This window comes from Myxine glutinosa, chromosome 13 (assembly GCF_964187855.1).
Source record: "Myxine glutinosa chromosome 13, kmMyxGlut1.1, whole genome shotgun sequence".
NCBI classification, from domain to species: Eukaryota; Metazoa; Chordata; class Myxini; order Myxiniformes; family Myxinidae; genus Myxine; species Myxine glutinosa.
The window spans coordinates 68,998,354-69,023,842 of NC_136273.1; the positions used below are offsets into that span (position 1 = coordinate 68,998,354).

The 25,489-nt window shown below is 41.4% G+C and overlaps 1 protein-coding gene across 2 annotated transcripts in view; it reads left to right on the top strand.

The window, feature by feature from the left end:
- The window catches only part of LOC137439008 (phospholipase D1), a 141,924-nt gene that overhangs the window by 15,570 nt on the left and 100,865 nt on the right, over nucleotides 1-25,489 (top strand). For both annotated transcript variants that reach the window (XM_068134568.2, XM_068134569.2), the window contains exons 4-9: nucleotides 1,832-1,955; nucleotides 2,061-2,126; nucleotides 8,210-8,268; nucleotides 14,385-14,471; nucleotides 14,796-14,948; nucleotides 15,036-15,185. In XM_068134568.2, coding sequence (XP_067990669.2) covers nucleotides 1,832-1,955; nucleotides 2,061-2,126; nucleotides 8,210-8,268; nucleotides 14,385-14,471; nucleotides 14,796-14,948; nucleotides 15,036-15,185 — 639 coding nt within the window. The remainder of the gene's footprint in view (nucleotides 1-1,831; nucleotides 1,956-2,060; nucleotides 2,127-8,209; nucleotides 8,269-14,384; nucleotides 14,472-14,795; nucleotides 14,949-15,035; nucleotides 15,186-25,489) is intronic.

Below are 25,489 nucleotides of genomic sequence, written 5' to 3' on the forward strand. Positions count from 1 at the left end.
CCTCGCCTCTCTCGTCTCCTTTGCTCCACCTCTTCCGGTCACGATCCGGATTTCTGGCCACATTTTACCAGGAGCGCTTTAAAATATTTTAACTATAATAACCCTTTCCCTTCAACCACAATCACCAGAATACTTAGAATCAACAACAATAATTAGAACAACAACCCTTAGGGTCGAATCCATAACACTCGGTCCGTGTCGATGTGCCACTCGAGGCAACGTTTGGCTCGGTCTGTATCGATGTGCCACTCGAGGCAACGTTTGGCTCTGTCCATGTGGATGTGCCACTCGGGGCAATGTTTGGCTCCGTCCATGTCGATGTGCCACTCGAGGCAACGTTTGGCTCCGTCCGTGTCGATGTGCCACTCGAGGCAGCGTTTGGCTCAGTCCGTGTCGATGTGCCACTCGAGGCAACGTTTGGCTCCGTCCGTGTCGATGTGCCACTCGAGGCAACGTTTGGCTCCGTCCATGTCCATGTGCCACTCGAGGCAGCGTTTGGCTCAGTCCATGTAGATGTGCCACCGGACATAGACATAGGCCAAGCACATTTTAAATGCCCGTGCTCCCCGCAGGTGAAGCACGTCATCGTCTCCGTTGCAATGTACATCGTGTAATCCCGCTTATCAGCAACCAGCGTTGCCGACGCATTGAGCGACTGCACGTTGTTCTTTAAAACGATGTAGCAATGCCGTCGGACAGACATTATGGGACGAACTATTGAATCGGATCGCAAACGAAGAGGAATCATGGAGACTCATGACCCCACGGTCCCAAACTGTTTTAAAACGGAGATGATATCTCCGCTTTTCACGCACGGCGGAATATTCAACAAAATCACTCACCGCCGGCGTGTCCATCGGACTCACATTACCAAAAATGTCCGGCGGTACTGACAAACAAGTTTTGACCGCCTGGGCTACGTAGCACTCCTCCGAAAGAAAAAACGACAACTCGGTTGATTTTCGAAGCCGCTAAAACGTTCTTGTTTCCAACGAGCTCTCCCAAGCCCAACACAATGTCCTCGACCCCGAACTCCGTCGGGCGGACTCACGATGACTCCATTGCTTCGAGTCAGCAACTCGTAAATACTATTCTGCAAACGACCGTTTGACATAGCGATAAATGAAACAAAACTTAGGAAATATTTAAAAAAACAAAAAACAAACTAAATAGAACCTATCGCAAGCAATGCCTGCAGGCGAAGGTGAAATGAAAAATAAAATGGAATAAGGGAGCCGATAAACGACGATGATGAAAACACGGCAAGCAGAGCACAGGCCCGAATAACACGAGGTTATTTAGGCCTCGCACACAAACTCACCGTGCGCTCTCTCTGTCTCTGTCTCTGTCTTTGTCTCCCCTCTCAAGAAAGAGAGGAACCACCGGGAAAACTTCACAAACACGTACAAGGACAGAGGGAGTGAAATGGGGATAGGAAAGACACCAACACAGCACAGTACTCACAGCTCTACACACACAGCCGCCATGATGCCACACCTACGCATGACTCACCAACGACCAGCAGGGGCGAGAGAGAGACACAGAGAGAGAGACACAGAGAGAGAGACACAGAGAGAGACACACAGAGAGAGAGAGAGAGAGAGAGAGAGAGAGAGAGAGAGAGACACAGAGAGAGACACACAGAGAGAGAGAGAGAGAGAGAGAGACACAGAGAGACACACAGAGAGTGGGAGAGTGAGAGAAAGAAAAATAGAGAGAAAGGAGAGATAAGGAGAACACCAATAAGGACAATAATGATTACTGGAGATTGAAGAATATAACTGAATAGCAAATATATCTATCATACTCCATGTTCCCCTTTCTTTTGCAGCTTTCAGGATCGCATTCCAAAGTCAGCCTCAGGGAATCGAAGAATCCCTGAACTTCCCAGTGAACTAAATGCCCGCGAAAGTGAGGACTTGGATCTCGAGGCTGGACCTATGTCCAGTCGCAAGGTAAGTACATTTTATGCCTCTCTTCTTTTTTCTTTTTCTTTTTGATTTTTGCAAACACGGTATTTCAAATAATGCTGTCTTCATATTTTTTTGTCATTTTCCTAGAGACAAATTGAAAACTACCTTTCTTCCATTCTCAAGATCCCAATCTACAGGAATCACCATGCAACGGTTAGTAGACAAAGAAATACCTGTCAGAATCTCATCTGACTAAAACGTTGCAATTGGAACCAGGAAGGGACACTGAATCATACAATATGCCCCTTTTTATTGAGGTAATGAGAATCCGATAATGACTTTCACAAGGGTAACTGTCAAAAATAACTTGCATGTTTGTTGAGTGGTGTATAGGTACGGTAATGCTGGTGTTCCTAAGGACCAATACAAAACATGTTGGCTTTAATGTATGACTGTAATGTTTGCACAGATGATTTATGTGTTGTAATATTTGTAATAATCTCACAATGATGAAGTACTAATCACTTAAAAAATTTGTTTATTGTATCCGGATCCAAATCTTCACCAAACTCGAAACAATTTGTCCTTGTCACACACCCAATCAGTCCACAATGTTTCATCAGAATCCGTCCATAACTTTTTGAGATATACTGCTTAACGACAGACAGACATTGATGAAAATATAACCTCCATCCATCTTCGGTGGCGGAGATAATAATCGCCAAGGTGCGAACATTTTCTGGTTAATTCGGGATTTCGAATCGCCTGGAAAACTTGACCTTCTTGGAGAAGGACGAAACTTTGTGGAGGATTTATCTCGAGGAGTATAAATGGGAAGGAAGAAGGAAGGACAGTTGGAGGTACTGATCGTTCTTGTGCTTGCTGTACCTCCATTTTGATTTGCTGAATAAACTCTCAGTTGGAAGACTCTCAACTGCTGTTTCGGATTGAGCAGTAAAAGGACCGCCATACCTCGTGGCAGTAACCTTCTCACTTTAGTACTTCAGTATCCGAGCCAAATTACACATTTTTTGTGTTGGTTAAGCATAGGGTGAGAGACCTCTACCAGTTTATTTCTTCTTCCTGCAATGAGAGTACACAACTTACAAAGCATGTATTAGCCGGGCACTGCATCAGTGGCACAGCCACTCTCCCAGCAATGATGCAACCAGCAGCCATAGGCTGCATGCAAAATGATGGCGATTTATTAGCCCGACAGTTCACTATGATTTACCTCTATTGACTCTCTCATTTGGAAATCTACCTGTTACTCGAGTCATTAATCTTTGACCCCGAGGAAGAAGGGGCGGGCAGCGCATCAAGTGGCTCAGTAATGATGCAACCAGGGAGACAGATTTGTATTTGAAACCCGGTCAAAATTGAATTGATCCCATTAGATCTCAGAAGACAAGCGGAGACGAGCCTTGTAGTATTTGGATGGGAGACCTCCATGGAAGGGTGTTAGTGTGAGGAATGAAAAGGTTGCTCAGTTGGTTGTTAGCTTGCCCCTCAAGCTGTCTAGTCCGAAAGGGAGTTCTCCCCCTGTAGTGGGGCAACTTAGCATAACAATTGTGCATTTTGTGAGGAAAGCACCAAATTTGGCACACTAGTAGACTATCATATTATGAAAAGATCTGGATATTGGGCCATCTCAGATTCAGAGATTTGATTTTTGCAAGATTTCGATTCGATTGGGATCGAAGAGAACACCTTCTTCGTCTTCTGTAGAGTGAAGTTGCCAGCCCTGAATTCTCTGGCTACATCTGGGTGCTTCATTGGGAGTGCAACCGTGTCCCTCAGGTGAACAGGGATCCACCTGGCATTGTGTGTGTGGTCTAAGGCATGGAACCGTGGGACCAGTTCCGTCAGGGCATCAAGGTACATCGTGAATGAAGCCTGCCGCAGAGAACGCACGTAGACCAGTACCAACATCTCTAGTTCCAGCACAGTTGCCCAGTACTGAAAGTTGGGAATGTCTTCTCCTCTCTGGTGATACCAGTCTTCGAACTCAGGCAGGTCTTCTGCATCATCAGCATATGTCATACAGTGGCGTTCATACGCACGGTGTTGCAGGATGTGCAGTGCCGCTGCAGTGATTTGATGAGCTCTTCTTGTGCGGGTGATGTGGGCAGCTCACAGGAAGGAGTTGGCCGTCCCTGGCATTGCAATCTCAGCTTGCATATCTGCAAAATCTGCAAATCTCGCAAAAATCAAATCTCTGAATCTGAGATGGCCCAATATCCAGATCATTTCATAATATGATAGTCTACTAGTGTGCCAAATTTGGTGCTTTCCTCACAAAATGCACAATTGTTATGCTATATTTAGCTTCGCTGCCGGATTACTGTAGAGTTTCCTTAACCAACCTATTTAGTCCACTGCAGGACAAAGGCCTCTCTCAACGTGGTACACCATCTTCTATTCAATGCAATTTGGGCCTGTTGGACTCCAGTAGATTTTCTAATTTAATCTCTCTATCCGATCTTTAGTGTCCTTCCGCTTCTTGCAGGGTCATCTCTCAGTTGCCAGTTTGTTATTCTCTTTATCCAGCGGTTGTCTCTTCTTCTTGGTAAGTGTCAGTTGCCAGTTTGTTATTCTCTTTATCCAGCGGTTGTCTCTTCTTCTTGGTAAGTGTCAGTTGCCAGTTTGTTATTCTCTTTATCCACCGGTTGTCTGTTCTTCTTGGTAAGTGTCAGTTGCCAGTTTGTTATTCTCTTTATCCAGCGGTTGTCTCTTCTTCTTGGTAAGTGTCAGTTGCCAGTTTGTTATTCTCTTTATCCAGCGGTTGTCTCTTCTTCTTGGTAAGTGTCAGTTGCCAGTTTGTTATTCTCTTTATCCACCGGTTGTCTGTTCTTCTTGGTAAGTGTCTGGCCCAGTTCCATTTCGGTTTTTTGATTGTGATGAGAATGTGAAGGAATTCTTTTTTTTTGCCCGAGTCATTATTTTCTCTCCTAATCGCTTCTGTCAATCCATGGCTCTTTGTATGGTGATCAATGTTTATCCATCTTCTTTGTGGGGACTATTTTTCACTGCCATAAGACATTTCTGTTGGAACAAGCTGATTGGAAACATTCCATTTCAGAGAAGAGGGCAGCTTGCCTGCCTTTCATGACATTATTAACGCACAGGTTGTAAACCTGGTGCGTTATAGCGTTTGCCTGGGAATTTCGGGCGCTCAAAAGTGAAGCTAGTTTCTGTCACCCATTTCTGTCGCTCATTTCTGTCGCTCATTTCTGTCGCTCAGATGTGTAAACATGACGTCATCAAATCTATATTTATAGGATAGGTTATAGGAGATATATATGTTATAGGATAGGAATATAGGACCCAAATGACCCAGAGGGCCCAAATGACCCAGAGGACCCAAATGACCCAGAGGACCCAAATGACCCAGAGGACCAAAATGACCCAGAGGACCCAAATGACCCAGAGGACCCAAATGACCCAGAGGACCCAAATGACCCAGAGGACCCAAATGACCCAGAGGACCCAAATGACCCAGAGGACCCAAATGACCCAGAGGACCCAAATGACCCAGAGGACCCAAATGACCCAGAGGACCCAAATGACCCAGAGGACCCAAATGACCCAGAGGACCCAAATGACCCAGAGGACCCAGAGGACCCAAATGACCCAGAGGACCCAAATGACCCAGAGGACCCAAATGACCCAGAGGACCCAAATGACCCAGAGGACCCAAATGACCCAGAGGACCCAAATGACCCAGAGGACCCAGAGGACCCAAATGACCCAGAGGACCCAGAGGACCCAAATGACCCAGAGGACCCAAATGACCCAGAGGACCCAAATGACCCAGAGGACCCAGAGGACCCAAATGACCCAGAGGACCCAGAGGACCCAGAGGACCCAGAGGACCCAAATGACCCAGAGGACCCAGAGGACCCAGAGGACCCAGAGGACCCAGAGGACCCAAATGACCCAGAGGACCCAAATGACCCAGAGGACCCAGAGGACCCAAATGACCCAGAGGACCCAAATGACCCAGAGGACCCAAATGACCCAGAGGACCCAAATGACCCAGAGGACCCAAATGACCCAGAGGACCCAAATGACCCAGAGGACCCAAATGACCCAGAGGACCCAAATGACCCAGAGGACCCAAATGACCCAGAGGACCCAAATGACCCAGAGGACCCAAATGACCCAGAGGACCCAAATGACCCAGAGGACCCAAATGACCCAGAGGACCCAAATGACCCAGAGGACCCAAATGACCCAGAGGACCCAAATGACCCAGAGGACCCAAATGACCCAGAGGACCCAAATGACCCAGAGGACCCAAATGACCCAGAGGACCCAAATGACCCAGAGGACCCAGAGGACCCAAATGACCCAGAGGACCCAGAGGACCCAGAGGACCCAAATGACCCAGAGGACCCAAATGACCCAGAGGACCCAGAGGACCCAAATGACCCAGAGGACCCAAATGACCCAGAGGACCCAAATGACCCAAATGACCCAGAGGACCCAAATGACCCAGAGGACCCAAATGACCCAAATGACCCAGAGGACCCAAATGACCCAAATGACCCAAATGACCCAGAGGACCCAAATGACCCAGAGGACCCAAATGACCCAGAGGACCCAAATGACCCAGAGGACCCAAATGACCCAGAGGACCCAAATGACCCAGAGGACCCAAATGACCCAGAGGACCCAAATTCTATGTATGTTTCTATGATGATGTATGTTTTGGTGAAAGTACATAATGTGAATACTAGTAGCAATTTTACAAAAACCATGGCATAATTTCAAATCTTGACCCGAGATGATAATTATGCTACATCATAATTTCCATGTGCCAACCTGGGCGGAATCCAAGTGGATTCACTTGACTTGTTTAACTTACCAACTACTGCCCATCATCCTTCAGTACAGCTCTTAACTTCTTCAGAGAGTTCCGCATACATTTTTACGAGTCGTCCTCCATAAATGTCATTGCTTTGTTCTTCAATTTGCAAATGATACAATTTTAATCAACTTTCTTTTTTGCAGAGCGTTGATTGTTGTTTTTATATTCATCATGTCCATTTTTAGTCCAATCTTTTGATTCTCCAAATTGAGCTCCTCCATCATGATTTACCGTTCTTCAGCATCAAATGGAATCAAAACAATCTCATCTGTGAATCGTGCTTAGATTAATCTTTCACCATCGGCATTCATTCCACCATTTTACCAACTTAGCTGTTGGAACGCTCTTTCTACAGGTATGTAGTGAATTGTGGAGTCCAACCTAAGCCTGCCTGATATTTGGCACTTGACCCAATAATTTCTAATATTGCAGGAAATGTTATTATTGTTTTCTTTTTGTTATCCCTACTCCTGTTTCCATCATTGTTGTTTATTTTCCGTTTCAAATGCTCTGTTTACGTGTCGCATCAACCTCACCACGCCTTTACGAAACTTTTTTGCAAAATGTTTTGTACAGCGTGACCCCAAAAAGTGGGCCCTGGGAAAAGTTTAATTTCACAGTTTTCATTCAATGTCCTTAATTTTTCATGAGATGTGAATTAAATTAAGGTAGAGTGTACCTGCCAAGTTTCTTGAATCTGTAACATTCACATGCCATATTGTGGACACCTGAAGAAAAGTATTTTTTTGTCGAAAACTATCTGTGGACAAATTCGCTGTTACAGACAAGGCGCCTGTTCTGCGCATGTGATGCAACAAGGAAAGTACCCAGCAAGTCTCAAATTCAAAGGTTTGTGAAAATTGTAAGACAGCATGTCAGTCTTGAATATGAATTCACAAAACAGAGGAGACCTCTCTGGCCAACCAAAATCAGGAAAGACACCCGAGAATATTTCTGCAGTCGCTGACTCAGTCGCCCGTAGTCAAAATAAATCTCTTCGGCATTGCTGTCAAGAGCTCAACATTAGTAAAGAAAGCTTGAGGAGAATTCTGATAACAGTACATAAGTCATCAATAACTTTGCTTGATGTGTAACCCTCTACATTAAGCAAAATGGTGCCCATTTGGAGCATATCTTCAAACATCGACATCGTCAGTAATTTCTTTGTAAAATTGTCAAATGTCTTTGTAGACTACCGGTACTGAAATTTTCAGTGATATCTTGACTTTGAGTGCATAATATGACCTGCGAATTTTGTTGAGTTTGATTGGATAATATTGAAGTAATTAAACGTTTCCCAGGCCAACTTATTCACCCTGTGCTTGAATGTTTCATAAACACATCTCATGCTTAGAAGTTCCATTTGTGATTATTTGACCCAAAGTAAATTGATTTCCTTTCATTTTGCTCTCATTGTTTCCAGCTGGAAGTTCTGGAAGTAAGTCCACTGTCATTTGTTCACGATCTTGGACCCAAGGGAATGTGAGTTTTGCTCCATATATAAATGCTACCCAGTTTAAAGTTTGCTGTGTGGGTGAAAGATTCAAATTTCGAGTATGTATGTGTATGTGTATGTATGTACAGTATGTATATGTATGTATGTATGTATGTATGTATGTATGTATGTGTATGTATGTACAGTATGTATATGTATGTATGTATGTATGTATGTATGTATATTGTATATGTATGTGTGTGTATATATATATTTATATATATATATATTTATATATATATATATTTATATATATATATATTTATATATATATATATTTATATATATATATATTTATATTTATATATATATAAATATGTTATGAATTTTGGGGTAGTGGTGTATGGATTCAGGTAGATCTGCGTGGGTGGGTGCTACAATGGTCGTGGGTGGGAAGAGCCACTTCGATGTGCATGGGTCTGGGGCCTGTTTAGCCCGAATGTCGGATTGAGTGTATGTTCGTCCCTGTTGCGAGGAGTGGGGTGTGTTGGCTAGTGTAGGGATTGTGCTAATTCCCCTGTTCGTGAGACCTTGTGATCTATCCTTTGTCCCTTATGGCACTGCATGTAAACACTAGAGAGGAACCCCACCATTAAAAGCACCACACATACGAATTAAATCCCCCCCCCCCCGCCCCCACAATAAAACTCACCGGAAGCCAGTTCGGAGCACTGCCGATGGAACCACGGACAGCTACAGCACCAACTTGTATAGCAACACACATAGCACAGGCAGGCCGAAAGCCATGACCAGAAGGACTCGCTATTGAGCGGGAGTTGACCAGTGGGGGAGCAGAGTGGAGAGGGACTTGTGGTTGGCCAGAAGCGGGCAGGGGGCTTCCTGCGGATTGGTGAAGAGAGGGGCGTGGGGGGAGGGCATCGTGCTGCTTGGTAGGGCTTGCTCGCTGCATGGGGAGGCTTCAACAAAGACGTTGCATCCCGAGACTTTGCTGGTGTTCGTAAAAAGACAGAGCACCAAGAACGAAGACCCGCAGTTTCCGTGCCACGTTTGTGAGGAAGGGCACGGCTGGGGAGCAGGCTGCACGCTCGTTTGCCTCGTGCGGGAGGCCTTCATCAGGGCCGAGCGAACAAGGACGAGTCGAGGCCTTCTTGGCGTCAAGGAGTTTTGGCGTGCACGGAGCTGCGTCCGGACCGCACACACAGGGCCGACGCCATTCCTGACGAGACCCTGAGCTGGTTGAACTAAGTGCAATAAATCACACATACACCACATACACCCATTGATTTTCCCTTCGTCCGTGTTATACGTCTGGTGTGGGAGTGCTCAATTTAGATTTTAGTTTCATCGTCGCGTTTTCCTTGTTCTCGGGTCCCGTTTGCCTTGTTCTCGGGTCCCGTTCAATAAACCTGTTTATTTTTGTACATTTTAAATCCGCCTCGGTTTGAATTACTTTTTGCAGGTTGAAGACTGCCGGCGGGATCCGTGAGGTAAGTGATTTTCAGCATCCTCATCCTCATCCTCCTTACCCCCCTCCCTCCCCGCGTGCATGAACTCTGCCATATTTGATGAATGCCCGGAGTTAAAGCTTGCTTGGCTAATCTGTTTCCTGGTAAAGATTTGAATCACCATGAACGTGACAATAATATATATATATAATTCATTCAATAATATATATATAAATATATATAAATATATTGTCGCGTGACTCCCCCTCGGTTAAGATCGGGCAAATCACGAATAGCAATCGAGCTTTACTGAGGCGACGATCAATGGTGGACTTCACTCGATATGCGCGGGAGGAAGAAAGAAAAGAAGAAGAAGCGGGATTTACCTGACGGTCCGCGCTCAGTCTTCAACCTGCGAAAAGTAACTCACAAAAACGACGGATGTTAGGTAGAAAAATAAACACGGCTTTATTGCCGGACCCCGAGAACAAAGAGCTCGATGGTAAAAACTAAACCCGTCGAATGGAGCGCTCCCACACAGACTTCAACAACAGGACAAATGGAAGGATAAATAAAGCAATCGTTGTGTTCTGTGTGATGTGTCTTATCTTTGTGGTTCGTGTGTTAGGGGTCATCAGGGATCGTCCGGCTGGTCAGGCTCCAGGGTTGGCGTGGACTAGGCCCTGATGTGTCCTTGCTTGTGCTCTGCCAGGCCAAACGAGCCCTCCGCTCGCCCCGGTCCTGTCCGCTGGTGTCCACAGGCCTTCCGCGCGACTCATACGGTCGCATGCAGCTCGCTACTCCGGCCATGCCTGGCCCCGTCCACGTGGAGTCACTCACTTGTCCAGAACCAAGATGAGAGATTCGACGACACAGGAATGTGCAAAGGGCAACAGGAGAAGAAGGGAAGAAAAAGGCAGAGGCAAAAATAGGCAGAGGCGAAGGGGCGAAGAGAGAAGAGTCAAAATGTGTCCGTCTCTGCTCACTTTTATCAGACCTGGTCTGACGTCACTGGCGCTTTCCTTCCAATCAGCGCATCGCTTCTTGCTAGCCCTCCGCGCCCTCCTCAAGTCACCGGCGCTTATCCTCCAATCAGCGCGTCGCTTATTGCTCGTCTTTCGCGCCCTCCTCTCTGATTGGCCGAGCGCTTCGCGCCTTTGGTGTTACGTCATTGGTCGGTGGCCAATTAGTGTGGAACGTCCTTCACCTTCCCTTCCTTGGCAATCGGCGACCCGCCTACTACTCGCCCCCTGCCCTGACCAATTGCTGCCCATCTGGGAGTGTCCATTGCCTGCCTGCGTGATGTTTGCTTGCCATGCCGCCGTAGTGCGTGGTTGCTTCCTGTCTGTTCTTCCGTAAGTTAATGTGGTGGAGGGGGAATTTAATTAGTGTGGTGCTAATGGGCCTAACTACTGTCTATTAGTGCATTGCCATACAGGACACAGGTATGATCACAGAGGGAACGACGTACAGTGGAATTTTATCCTTATGCCCTAATTCTAGTTAACAAGCCCCGCCCACTCGTGGCGGGGACACAGATATGCAGCTTACTCCGACATTCGGGCAAGACAGAACGTATTACATCGAGATTCCCTAGCACGACAGTCAAAGCACTTACCTATGCAGATCTACCTGGATCTATATGTGCCCTACCTAAGATTCATAACAATATATATATATATATACATACATACATACTAGTGGGGTCACCCGTGGGAATCCCACGGGCATGGACGTGTGTGACATTTGGACATCTTGATTTAAATGCTGCACATTACATTTTACAAAATGGTTACTGGCAATTCATCAGATCCAGAAATGGTGTAATGAACACAATTTATTTATTTCACATAATATGTGACCCCTCACTCCTCTCCACCTGACACTCTCCTCTCTCCACCCTCACGCCTCTCCAATCCCACTCCTCCTCACACTGCCAACCTACCTCTCACCTACCTCCTCACACTCCTCTCCAATACTTCCTCACACTCCTCTCCAATCCCTCACACTCCCCTCCAATCCGTCACACTCCCCTCCAATCCCTCACACTCCCCTCCAATCCCTCACACTCCCCTCCAATCCCTCACACTCCTCTCCAATCCCTCATACTCCCCTCCAATTGTGCCTCACTCGCCTCTCCAATCGCTCCTCACTCGCCTCTCCAATCAGATGGTGAATTCGATAAAATCGTGAGGGTGACTCAATGAATGGGCTTTATTTTACAGGCCTTTGAGAATTCATTTCGTTCTCTCAATGGAAACTTTCATCGGATTTTCTTCCCGTTTTTTTTCAAACGAGTCTAAAACTATGTTAGCGACTGTTAAAAATGAAATGATATATCGAATTTGAGTTGAAATAAACCTGTGTGAGAGAGAAAGACAGCACGGGCCTAACTAAACAGGCCTCAAAGCTATTCGAGTTAATAAAATGGTGGATATTTGTTTACATGAAGCCTCTCCAAGAATGGGTGGAGCTATCAGTGGAGCTATGGGTGGAGCTACTCTCTCAACGGAGCAAGCCACACCCCCGGACAGACGGATCACCTACGCCTATTATAATATAGATATATATATATATATATATATACATATATATATATATATATATATACATCTATATATGTATATATCTGTGCAGTGTCTGTCCTGTCTTGTGTTGTGTTGTCACTGAACTACTTTCTCAAACTTTTGTGAAATCGTACCAAACTTCTGGAATGCACATATCTCTCCCGTCGGTATGTCCTAGGGGTATTGTTTTTGAAAAAGTTTCCAAATATATATATTTTTGTTTTTGGAATTTTTTGGGAATTTTTTTTTTCAACTTCAATTATTTATAAAATGTGACATCACATATATTACAAATACATTTGTGCAAAATAATTGTTTGAATTATGATTGGTTTAAACCATGACAAAACGGCAACTCGGGTACAGTCATTTATCTATATATCCACACATCTGGGCAGTGTCTTGTTGTCACTTAACGACTACCTCAAACGTTTGTTTCCGTGGTTGTGAGTTGTTTTTAATAACGTCGTGGTGGTTTTAAATCACGTGGTGGTGAGGTATTTTGAATTATGTGGTGGTGAGGTGTTTTTAAATGATGTGGTGGTGGGGTGTTTTTAATTAATTGGTGGTGAGGTATTTATAATTACGTGGTGGTGAGGTGTTTTTAATTATGTGGTTATTGAGGTGTTTAGAATTAGTTGGTGATGAGGTGTTTTGAATTATGTGGTGGTGAGGTGTTTTGAATTACTTGGTGGTGGGGTGTTTTTAATTAATTGGTGGTGAGGTATTTATAATTACGTGGTGGTGAGGTGTTTTTAATTATGTGGTTATTGAGGTGTTTAGAATTAGTTGGTGATGAGGTGTTTTGAATTATGTGGTGGTGAGGTGTTTTGAATTACTTGGTGGTGGGGTGTTTTTAATTAATTGGTGGTGAGGTATTTATAATTACGTGGTGGTGAGGTGTTTTTAATTATGTGGTTATTGAGGTGTTTAGAATTAGTTGGTGATGAGGTGTTTTGAATTATGTGGTGGTGAGGTGTTTTGAATTACTTGGTGGTGAGGTGTTTTTAAATGACGTGGTGGTGAGGTGTTTTTAAATGACGTGGTGGTGAGGTGTTTTTAATTTCGTGGCTGAGGTGTTTTTATTACGTGTTTTATGGCTGTGAGGTGTTTTAAATTACTTGGTGGTGAGGTGTTTTGAATTACTTGGTGGTGAGGTGTTTTGAATTACTTGGTGGTGAGGTGTTTTGAATTACTTGGTGGTGAGGTGTTTTGAATTACGTGATGGTGAGGTGTTTTGAATTACGTGGTGGTGAGGTGTTTTTAATTACTTGGTGGTGAGGTGTTTTGAACTACGTGGTGGTGAGGTGTAATCGTCCCAAACTTCCAGTCTGCACCTACCCCTCCCCTATGTACGTGCTGAGGGGTTCTTTCTTGAAAAAAAAACATTCAACCTAAATCTTCAACCTAAATTGCTTATAAAAATGTAATATCACAAACACAACAAATACATTTGTGCAAAGTAATTGTTTGTATTATGATTGGTGAAAATCATGACAACACAGCAACTCAGGTGCAGTTATTATCCTCAGCTAAAATAAGCCCGTGCCTCAGTTACGACGCTTGGTGAGGCGAGCGCAGCGAGCCGAGTCAAGCTAGTATATATATATATATATATATATATATATATAGACAGACAGACAGACAGACAGACAGACACACACACCTCTCTCTCTCTTTCTCTCTCACACCCACTCTCCTCTCTCTCTCACGCACACACACACACACACACACACACGCATTCTTCTGTCTCTCTCTATTTCTCTCACACCCACCCTTCACACACACACACACACACACACACACACACACACACACACACACACACACACACACACACACACACACACACACTTCTCTCTCTCTCTTTCTCTCTCACACCCACTCTTCTCTCTCTCTTTCTCTCTCACACCCACTCTTCTCTCTCTCTCTCTCTCTCTCTCTGTCTCTGTCTCTGTCTCTGTCTCTGTCTCTGTCTCTGTCTCTGTCTCTGTCTCATGAACAGGAGCTACTCACATTAAAGTCATTGTTTTCATGAGGTTGAGTATTTACTATAACCTTGTCTTATCCCATACTTTCTGTCTCCAATGTCCCCTTCACCCATCACCATGTTGATTTTTTTTGCTATCAGCGAGTGCAAAATACAGAAACGCTCTGGAGGCTATCGTTTAATGTGTATGAATTGCTGCAACGACATCTGTACCCACTGGTCTCAAAGGTGATGTCCGACTACGCTTACACACCAATCTCCACCCTAACCTTGCATCATAACACAATCCTCCACCAAACGTGTCAGACAATAATCCTAGATATTTCCTACATTAAAATCAATATGTAGATTCAAACCTGTAACAGGTTACCCACCATGTCATGCCATGACCAAATATGGCTGCTGGTCAATTATAAGAGCACATTGCTTGTTCTTGACCAGTTGGAGATATCTGGGCTTGACATGCGACATTGTTGAGTGCAAAATGTATAGTGTTGCTGGTATTACTGGGTTGCTGAGTGTTTTTGAAAGGTTGTTGTTGCCATTTATTAGGTGGCTGGTGGTGAAGGACTCCTTTCTGCTGTACCTGCAAAGTAAAGATCAGAAGATTTGTGGCGTGCTGCTATTCGACAAAGAGTTCTCCATCTCCTCGGGAAAAGGAATTACCAATGTCAAGAATGGAGTCGTCATCACTAACCTATCCAGGTAGTTCCGCGGTCACAACAATGGTGTAATTATTGGGACGTAACAAGCTCAGTGACTCACATAATTCTTGCATATTGTTGTTTACAGGACGCTGACAATCCGATGCCCTTCGTACCAGCAATGCCTATGGCTCAGCCATGAAGTGAACGAGCTTGTGCAGAAACAGTGTACCAGCTACACAATGGAAAACCGTTTTGGATCCTATGCACCTCGTCGGGAGAACTCGCTCACCCGCTGGTCAGACCACTGAGCAAACACATAATGTGCGAACGTCGTCTCTCTCTCTCTCTCTCTCTCTCTCTCTGTCTCTGTCTCACCTTTGTCTCACCTCTGTCTCACCTCTGTCACACCTCTGTCTGTCTCACCTCTGTCTGTCTCACCTCTGTCTGTCTCACCTCTGTCTGTCTCACCTCTGTCTGTCTCACCTCTGTCTGTCTCACCTCTGTCTGTCTCACCTCTGTCTGTCTCACCTCTGTCTGTCTCACCTCTGTCTGTCTCACCTCTGTCTGTCTCACCTCTGTCTGTCTCACCTCTGTCTGTCTCACCTCTGTCTGTCTCACCTCTGTCTGTCTCACCTCTGTCTGTCTCACCTCTGTCTGTCTCACCTCTGTCTGTCTCACCTCTGTCTGTCTCACCTCTGTCTGTCTCACCTCTGTCTGTCTCACCTCTGTCTGTCTCACCTCTGTCTGTCTCACCTCTGTCTGTCTCACCTCTGTCTGTCTCACCTCTGTCTGTCTCACCTCTGTCTGTCTCACCTCTGTCTGTCTCACCTCTGTCTGTCTCACCTCTGTCTGTCTCACCTCTGTCTGTCTCACCTCTGTCTCACCTCTGTCTCACCTCTGTCTGTCTCACCTCTGTCTCACCTCTGTCTCACCTCTGTCTCACCTCTGTCTCACCTCTGTCTGTCTCACCTCTGTCTGTCTCACCTCTGTCTCACCTCTGTCTGTCTCACCTCTGTCTCGCCTCTGTCTCGCCTCTGTCTCGCCTCTCTCTCGCCTCTCTCTCGCCTCTGTCTCATCTCTGTCTCGCCTCTGTCACGCCTCTGTCTCGCCTCTCTCTCGCCTCTGTCTCGCCTCTGTCGCGCCTCTGTCTCGCCTGTCTCGCCTCTGTCTCGCCTCTGTCTGTCTCGCCTCTGTCTGTCTCGCCTCTGTCTGTCTCGCCTCTGTCTGTCTCGCCTCTGTTGCCTCTATCTCGCCTCTGTCTGTCTCGCCTCTGTCTGTCTCGCCTCTGTCTGTCTCGCCTCTGTCTGTCTCGCCTCTGTCTGTCTCGCCTCTGTCTGTCTCGCCTCTGTCTGTCTCGCCTCTGTCTGTCTCGCCTCTGTCTGTCTCGCCTCTGTCTGTCTCGCCTCTGTCTCGCCTCTGTCTGTCTCGCCTCTGTCTGTCTCGCCTCTCTCTCGCCTCTCTCTCGCCTCTCTCTCGCCTCTGTCTCGCCTCTCTCTCGCCTCTGTCTCGCCTCTGTCTGTCTCGCCTCTGTCTGTCTCGCCTCTGTCTGTCTCGCCTCTGTCTGTCTCGCCTCTGTCTGTCTCGCCTCTGTCTGTCTCGCCTCTGTCTGTCTCGCCTCTGTCTGTCTCGCCTCTGTCTGTCTCGCCTCTGTCTGTCTCGCCTCTGTCTGTCTCGCCTCTGTCTGTCTCGCCTCTGTCTGTCTCGCCTCTGTCTGTCTCGCCTCTGTCTCGCCTCTGTCTCGCCTCTGTCTCGCCTCTCTCTCGCCTCTGTCTCACCTCTGTCTGTCTCGCCTCTGTCTGTCTCGCCTCTGTCTGTCTCGCCTCTGTCTGTCTCGCCTCTGTCTGTCTCGCCTCTGTCTGTCTCACCTCTGTCTGTCTCGCCTCTGTCTGTCTCGCCTCTGTCTGTCTCGCCTCTGTCTCGCCCCTCTCTCGCCCCTCTCTCGCCTCTGTCTCGCCTCTCTCTCGCCTCTCTCTCGCCTCTCTCTCGCCTCTCTCTCGCCTCTATCTCGCCTCTGTCTCGCCTCAGTAGTGTATATATGTTGCTTCTGGGACACTCTCATTTTCCCATTGACTTACATGTTAATTTTTCCCCTCCCTCATTGCCCCTAAACACCTCTATTTCTCTCACCCTGTTCTTTACGAACCTTCTAACCTTTTGACATGTTATCCTTATTCATTAGACCACTTAAACAATGGTCCATCTGTGTGAACCTGTGATCCTTCTGACCTTATGGACCTTTTAACCTTTTACTCTTAATATCATCTGGTGAATCATCTTTGGCCCACTCAAACAACGACCCTACAAATATTTGTTTATGCGTGGGAAATAATTTAATTCTCTTGCCACTCCCTTCACCATCTAATATATTAACAAAAAAGATGTTTGAGTTTGGGTCTTTATTAAGATATTTTAACTGAGCTAAGATAAAATGGTAAACCTCCCTCAATGTTCTTGTTTGAGCGCCTCCAGTGCCACATACCATTTTTAAATTAAAGTATATATTTTCCTGGCAACCATCAAAGTTTTCCGTCCACTCAAAAATATTTCCATCTTTTTTACCCAATTCACCGGTATTTAAATTAATTCTCTTATTTGTTTTGTAAATTTTTTTACCAGTTGTCTTTTCAATTATACCTATTTGATATTTTTCACATTCGTTATGTTTACCATTTATATACCAAGGTTGATTACACCTCCACTCTTTAGTCTGGTTGGTACTTGGTTCTATCATTTATATAATAGTAAAAAGGCGGCGGTAGCCCGTTAAAATCCCTAACCCCCCTTTTTAACTTATCACTTATATACTTATATAACCATAAGGGAGACTATCAATTCCATTTTCTAAAATAAACCTCTTATCATCAAAAGCCCCCAATGCTTTCTTATTCACCTCTTCTGAATATAATTTATGTTTATAACTTCTTATTCCATTAATCTTTCTAAACTCTTCTTTCTTTGTTGTTAAACAGTTATAATAATCCTTAAAGTTTATTGTTTCTTTAATGACATTTTTCTTTACTAGGGCATGCCCGTACTATATATATATCTAAAATTATATCCCCCCCCCCTCTATTTACATGAAATGGTTTGGTCCATTCGCAAAGCCAAAGCGAACGGCTTGCGAGTACGGTGACGATCCCCCCCCCCCCCTCTATTTACATGAAATGGTTTGGTCCAAAGCGAACGGCTTGCGGAGTTTGGTAAATAAATCGCCATAGCTCGGTAACTACTTCTCCGATTAATATGAAACCTTGAAAAGGCACATCCTCGGGTCCCCAGCAATATACCTGGCAAGTTTCAAGTATATCGGACCCGTGGTTGTCGAGAAACAGCGGTCACAGACAAACGACACACACACATACACACACACACACAGAGATTACTGGAATTATAGATAGATGCCTTTTAACTTCTTATCAGTTTTTTCAACGTTATTCACAATGTATTTAGAAGCATAAGCCTTAGACCTCAATCCCACAAATTCACTCATAACATTTCCTCCTAATTCATCCTTAAACTTTCCAATCACCTTTTTATTTTTAGAAGAGAACAACTCACTCTCTGGACTGTAATTACTAGTGTCATAGATATTAATGTCCTTTTTCATGTCTGAATAAACATCATCAGTATTAATTTGCAAAATAAAACTATCTGTATCCATATAAAGTAGATGAACATCATTTTGCTATTTCTTCCTCAAGTTATTATAAAAGTAATCATACATTAATGACTTTGATAAATCAAGAATTGATGTTCCAATATAAATAGGTTTGCCCATTTCAATACTCTCTTTAATCAAATGGATCGCACAAAAGTTCTCAGTAAAGACCTCAGCTCTAGTAAAACTCGGTCTATTAATTAATTTTGATGCTTGTTTCCAAGATGTTGATAGTCTGATATTTTGTCTTTTTCTCACATTTTCCATGGTCTTACCAAAGACCGCATTATTCATCAATTTATAAAAGTCTTTCTCAAAATCTGTTTTTGACTCTGTTCTTCTTTGTGTATTAAAATCAATGTACCCCTTCAACCAATGACTGATTGAACTTTAGAACCCTATGGATCTTCTCTACTCTTAGACCTTTTGATAAATATTGTCGCAAATTTCTTTGGTGTAGAACATAATTTTTCTTGTTATATAATGTAGTAAGTAATTTTTCTGTTGATTCACCTATATTAAATGATTGTTGATAATCACTTAACCACTCCTTCTTTGGACTTTCCTTTTCACAAGCAAATGGGAGATCTTTGTGTAGGTTATGAAGTTCCTCTGGATATTTCAAATCGACCTCAAAATAATAACCAACCTTTGAATCATCCAATTCTTTTTGTGTAGAGATATATACATCTTGTAAAACCTTTTTGTAATCTTTTTCCTTTACCCATCTAAGTTTTCCATAAGGAAGAGCCTGAGACATTGCCCAGCCATACAGGTTGTTCGCATCATAATACATCAAGTAGGAGCTCTCTACCAATGGATCATAATTTGGAATGTACTTGTTATTTGCTTTAGCATATCTCTTTGAACAGACTTGTGAAATTCCTCCTCTCTTTGCCTTTTCAATCATCAAAAGCATATCAACATCGGTTATCAAATCCAAAGCTTGTTTTGTCATTTTTAACATCACGCTCCAAGCCAATCCAGGAGCAGTGTAATAGTGAGCAGGATCCAATCCATATCCAGAATGACAGATTGTTCTGAAAGCCTCAAACACATCAGCCAACAAAAGCACATCCGTTTTGAGGTACAAATCGTGATACTCACCAAGATTCTTAATGTTATATTTTTTCCAAACATTTTGTGCGTGTACATAATCTTTATCAGATATATGACTATTATTTAATTTGTTATAGAAATTTTCTTTTAAAGGAAGTTGTGTTTCATTGAATCTCTCAAATGAGTCCATATAGAGTCATAGGGGTAAATTCCCTTTTGTGTTAGAAAATCTTTATCTAAAAAATACTCTGAAAGACATGGAAACTCTTTTAGATTTTGAACCAAGTTAGCCAATGGGCTTGCCATGAATTTAAATGTATCAAGAAATCTGATATGAGTAATAGGAGATGTGTGAATTGTTTTTGTGAATGAAATGTATTTCTGATCCGTGTTTGGAATTGCTGAGATACTTCCAGAAGTCTTTGAGAGTTCCTTGATAAATAGATGTGTATCATAATTATGAGCGTTGTTATGAAGAAAGACAGGAATGAAAGAGGGGAGTTGATAATTAATATTACAGCTTTGATGAGCCGGACCTCTATATTTACCAGTGAGATGACAATGGTCTCTAACCTTTAGACCTTTACCAATTTTCTCCTCACAAATATGACAGACATTGTTTTTTATAAATTCCCTTTTTTCTTTACTTGTTAAGGACATTGGTTTATTGGTTTCTCTCATTATCTTGGTTAATCGAACACAGTCTTTTTCTAGTCGTTTCACAAACTCCTCTGGGGTATTTGAGCCTCTATACATCTCTACCTTGTTATATTTATCACCAACGGATGATTTGATATAATAACAAAAACCACAAGGAGTATGTTTTTGATATTTATTTGTGTATGATTCTTTTGGATCTGGAGAGGCAGTATCAATTTTTTCTAAAATACTTTCAAAATCAGCATATATAACAAATGGATGTTTTATTGTTTTCTTTTCATCTTTGAATGTGATCTTTGAGTCTTTTTTAGGCATGTTGATTACCGTTGATTTATGTTCACCACAATAATTTGAATGTTTACCTAATCTTTCTTGTGTATGGAAGAAGTTAAGACAACGCATACAAATATATATTTTATTTGTTCTTTTACATACTTGTGGTTTTATTGGCGCTGAGGAAGTGCCTCTAGCGATTGACTTCCAGCCAGTGTAATGCTAATTCCTGTCACAGGAATTCTGAGATCATATAAGTGGGCGTGGCAGTTCCTGATTGGTTCGTGTTGGGGAACGCCTTCTCGCTGCCGACGTGACGTAAATTCGCGCACGCGCACTGGTGATTGGCGCTGAGGAAGCGCCTCTAGCGAATGACTTCCAGCCAGTGTAACGCTAATTCCTGTCACAGGAATTCTGAGATCATATAAGTGGGCGTGGCAGTTCCTGATTGGTTCGTGTTGGGGAACGCCTTCTCGCTGCCGACGTGACGTAAATTCGCGCACGCGCACTGGTGAAGCTTACTCGATCTTACTCGATCCCATATTACATGTACTTTCATTGCATACAAATTATACTTCCTCCTAGAAATTCCATGCCCGAACCTCAGCGCAATCCAAGAGGATTCACTTGTTAATTTTGTAATATCTTTGATGTATGTATAATGTGAATTTTCATTTGAATTAAAATATAGAAGATTAATATGAGTTTGTTTACAATTGTCAGAAAGCTTTAAAACCTGAATGTTGTTTGTTTCTGTTAGACCATAAACATTAACTGATAAATTATTCAACTTTTCAAATTTAGGAATATCATTTAAAGTCATCGGAAACTTTAGATCTTTCGTATTTAATGTATTCTCATATTTTTTATAATGAGATACTCTTTCATCATGAAAATGTGGAGGATGTAAGTGTGCTAGAATAGACCAGAGAAAATATTTATTGTCTTTATTTTTGATATTGATAACTGCTTTTCTATTTTTGATAACACTGGGTAAATCAATGTAAGAAGAAGCTTTTAGAGGATCTGATTTAAGAATATGAATGTCTATGTAAATAATTTTTCCTATATTGAATCCACTTCCTACGATTGAATTATCCACATCTTGCTCTTGTTTAATAAGTTCATCATAGACTCCTGATGTTTTAAAATCTTGATATGAAGATATAAAGTGTGGCTCAGTTCTCATGTATGGTGTATCTATAACTCCTTCGTCCTTTGTCATTTCTAATTTTACTCCCATATAAAATTTAAGTGGTTTCATTTCTTTTAGTGTTTTTTCAATCAACGTTTGAACAGCAGGTTTAACTATTTCTACAGCATCAACTATAGACTCTGGTTCAGGAGGTTTGAAGTTAAAGACTCTTATTTTAATATGTCCTTTGAATGCACCATCAGAGTTTTTAATAGGAAAACAATTTTGACAAGTGTTTGTTAGTTTTAAGATGGGCTTTAAACCCCTTCTTGAGGATGGTTGTTTTACAGACCTTACAATGTTTTGTTTTAGGTGGAAGAGGGGAAAGTTTGTTAAGAATGTTGTATGTATGTTTTGCGGTGAGAATATGTTGTTTATAATATTTTACTTCCTTCTCGCAAGTATCACAATAAACCATATTTATAGCGTGAGAAAACGTGGTGTTTTATATATATCACTGTGCTTAAAATAAAACACTTTTGAGCTTTACAGCTCCGTTTTATATATATCGCTGTGCTTAAAATAAAACACTTTTGAGATTTACAGCTCCGTTTTATATATATCGCTGTGCTTAAACTAAAACACGTTTTCACTCAGAATCATCTAAGTCATAACTATCACATGAATACTCAGAATCATACTCAGAGTCATCAATAAAGCTACTCTCATAACTATCATTTGAGCACAAACTATTAGTATCATAACTATCATCTGTGTTCAATGAAATACTATCATCACCATCGTCCGAGTTCAATGAAATACTATCATCACTATCGTCCGAGTTCAATGAAATAGTAAAATCTTCACTGCTGTAATGACTCATATTTAATTAGCAGAAAAAACCTTTCCATCTATACCAATATACTTTCTTTCATTAACGGATTCAATCTCTACATTTTTAATATCAAAAGTTATCTTTAAATAATCTCTAACTATCATAGAACGAAATGACATTTCACCAGAAATATTAACATCATTCATTTTACTTAGATCTACACCCTTTGGATTATTAAAGTAAATACAAATTTCTCCACGAGTATTGTTGATGGTCTTATCATTCTCTTTCAAAGTATCGTGGTCAATCACTTTTTCAAGCTTTGAATAAATTGCCAGGAGTAGAGGAGAAACTTTTGTTAGATTTACTTTAATGGATGTCTTTCCAGGTATAGTTAGAGCTCTTCCTTTAAATGAAATAGAGGGGCTCATGTTATTTTCCATAACTGGTTTTACCCAAAAATTTCCATATTTATCTTTGTTCAATTTAACATCTTTGACATATTTTTCTATATCTTCCACCGAAGTAGAGATTGATTGAAATTTGTCTTTTGTGCTTTGAAACATTGTATTTATTAATGAATAAACTTGCGTTTAGTTTCAGTAAAAATTTACTATATAAATATGATAAGTTCTGAAGGATATTTAGAATTTCCAGACTCTCCATATGATAAATTAGAGAATTGTCTGGCTTGTGATAGAATAGGGCTTAATAATGAGGGTTCATATAAACAATGTATTTTCTGTGATTTAATTTTAATTAATGATAATAAAAAATATATAAAAATATATAACTCTTTTAAATTAGAACCAAAAATGAATTACTTTACAAGATTATTAAGAGAGATGAATGTTAAGTATTGTGATGATAATACACCATTTCTTTCAAGGGAAGAGACTATTTGTATTGAGGAAATGTATAATGGTTTAATGATATTTATTATTCAAAATAATTTTAATGGAAATGTTAATACAAGATACTATATAAATAAAATAATGAATTATTTTGAAATTAAACCCGAACTCAGGATAAAATATAGAGTTTCTAAAATAGCTCAAAAAAAGTTAGATGACTTGTTTTCCAAATATATAAATGAATGATTTTTTACCCGTTTGGGAAAATAAGATAAAATTTAATAACCATAAAAACATTCCAAATTCATTGAGATGTCTAATAGTTGGTTCAAGCAGATGTGGGAAAACCTGTTTACTTTTAAAGATGCTCCTTGGTCCTAATTTTTTAGATTATGATAATTTAATAATTTTTACAAAGTCAAGTTTTCAACCCGAGTATCAACTACTCTCACAGGGTTTTAATGCGGGTCTTAAAAAGGAAGACATTATCGGTTTATTTAAACTTCAAAACAAACTAAATGATTGTAATATTGAAGATATAATACAATTATTTTGTGATACACAGAAATCAAAATCGAAACCAAAACCCATAACTTGTATTCTCAGTGATAATACGGATGATATACCTTCACCTCAAGATTTAGATAAATCAAAAAAGAACCTCGTCATCTTTGATGATTGTGTTAATGAGAGAAACCAAACAGTAATGGATAGCTACTATACAATAGGGAGACATTCTTCTTGTAATTGTATATATCTTAGTCAATCATATTTTCAACTCCCTCGACGCTCAATAAGAAACAATGCCAATACTTTTATTTTATTTAAGTTAAATTCAATAGATGTAAATAATTTTTGGAGAGATAATTGCTCTACGTTATGTAGTAAAAAAGAATTTGAAAATTATATGAAACACACGATTGAAAAATATAAATATATTGTTGTGAAACAAGATGAGATATTAAAGGATGTATTTTTATTTTAAACATAATTACATATATAAATGATAACTATTATTATTAATCTTGTGGGTAAATCTGCTTCAGGAAAGAACTTTCATAAATCTAAACTCTTGAATAGTAAAAATGAAAAGATTGTAAGTTTTTTTTAAAAACACCCTATGATTCGTTTTGTGAGTACTACAACCAGAGCAAAGCGACCAGGAGAAGTAGAAGGGAAAGATTATTACTACATTTCAATGGAGGAACATATGCGATTGAGGAACGAAGGTCAAATATTTGAGGAGGTCTCTCTTGGTTCTACAAAATATTCACATTGTAAGAGTGAGTTAAATAAAGTAAAATCTAATGGTCTTGGGATTTTAGAAACTAATCCTGAAGGAATGAGACAAATTATTAAACAATTGTGTGGTGATGGAGTTAAGATTTTATCATTCGGTTTTGATATCGATGAGGAGACTCAACACAAACGTATGAAAAGCAGAGATACAAGTATTAGTGAAGAAGAAATAACAACTCGTATTAATACCAATAAAGAATTTGATGAAATATTTAAAGAAAAGGATTTATTTCAACACATTTACTATAATGACAAAGAAAAGGAAAATTTTCCCATTGACCTTTACAATTCATTAAATGATATTTTTCAATAAATAAATACAGGAAATGAATACCGAAGAAAGAGCAAGAAAGTTTAAAGAACATCAAGAGTTGGTTTCAAAAGTTGTAAAGCAACAGGAAGAGATAAAGAAGAAACGGAGACAGAAACTAACTGGTGAAGAAGCCTTTGAAAGAAAGCAAGAGAAATTTTTTAAACCGCTTTTAAAAACTCAACACCCTACAGTTCCCACGGTAGAATTTACTCCGAAAAAACTTCAAATGCTCAAAGATTTTAGTCAGATAACAAAACAAGAACTTGGAAAATTAGAATATAATGATGAAGAATTATTTCAGAAACTTGAGGAGGTAAATCAACCCCCTAATTATGTAGTGGAAGCTCTTCAAAACAATGAATATTTGGCAGATTCAAAAACCAGAGCAGGTCTCATTCCAACAGAAGAACCAGCAGTGTTCCATCTTGTGAAAGAAAAGGTATTGATATTTAATGATGAATTGATGTTCTTGAGTTCTACTCAACCAAATGTTAAATTAACTCCAAGATTAAT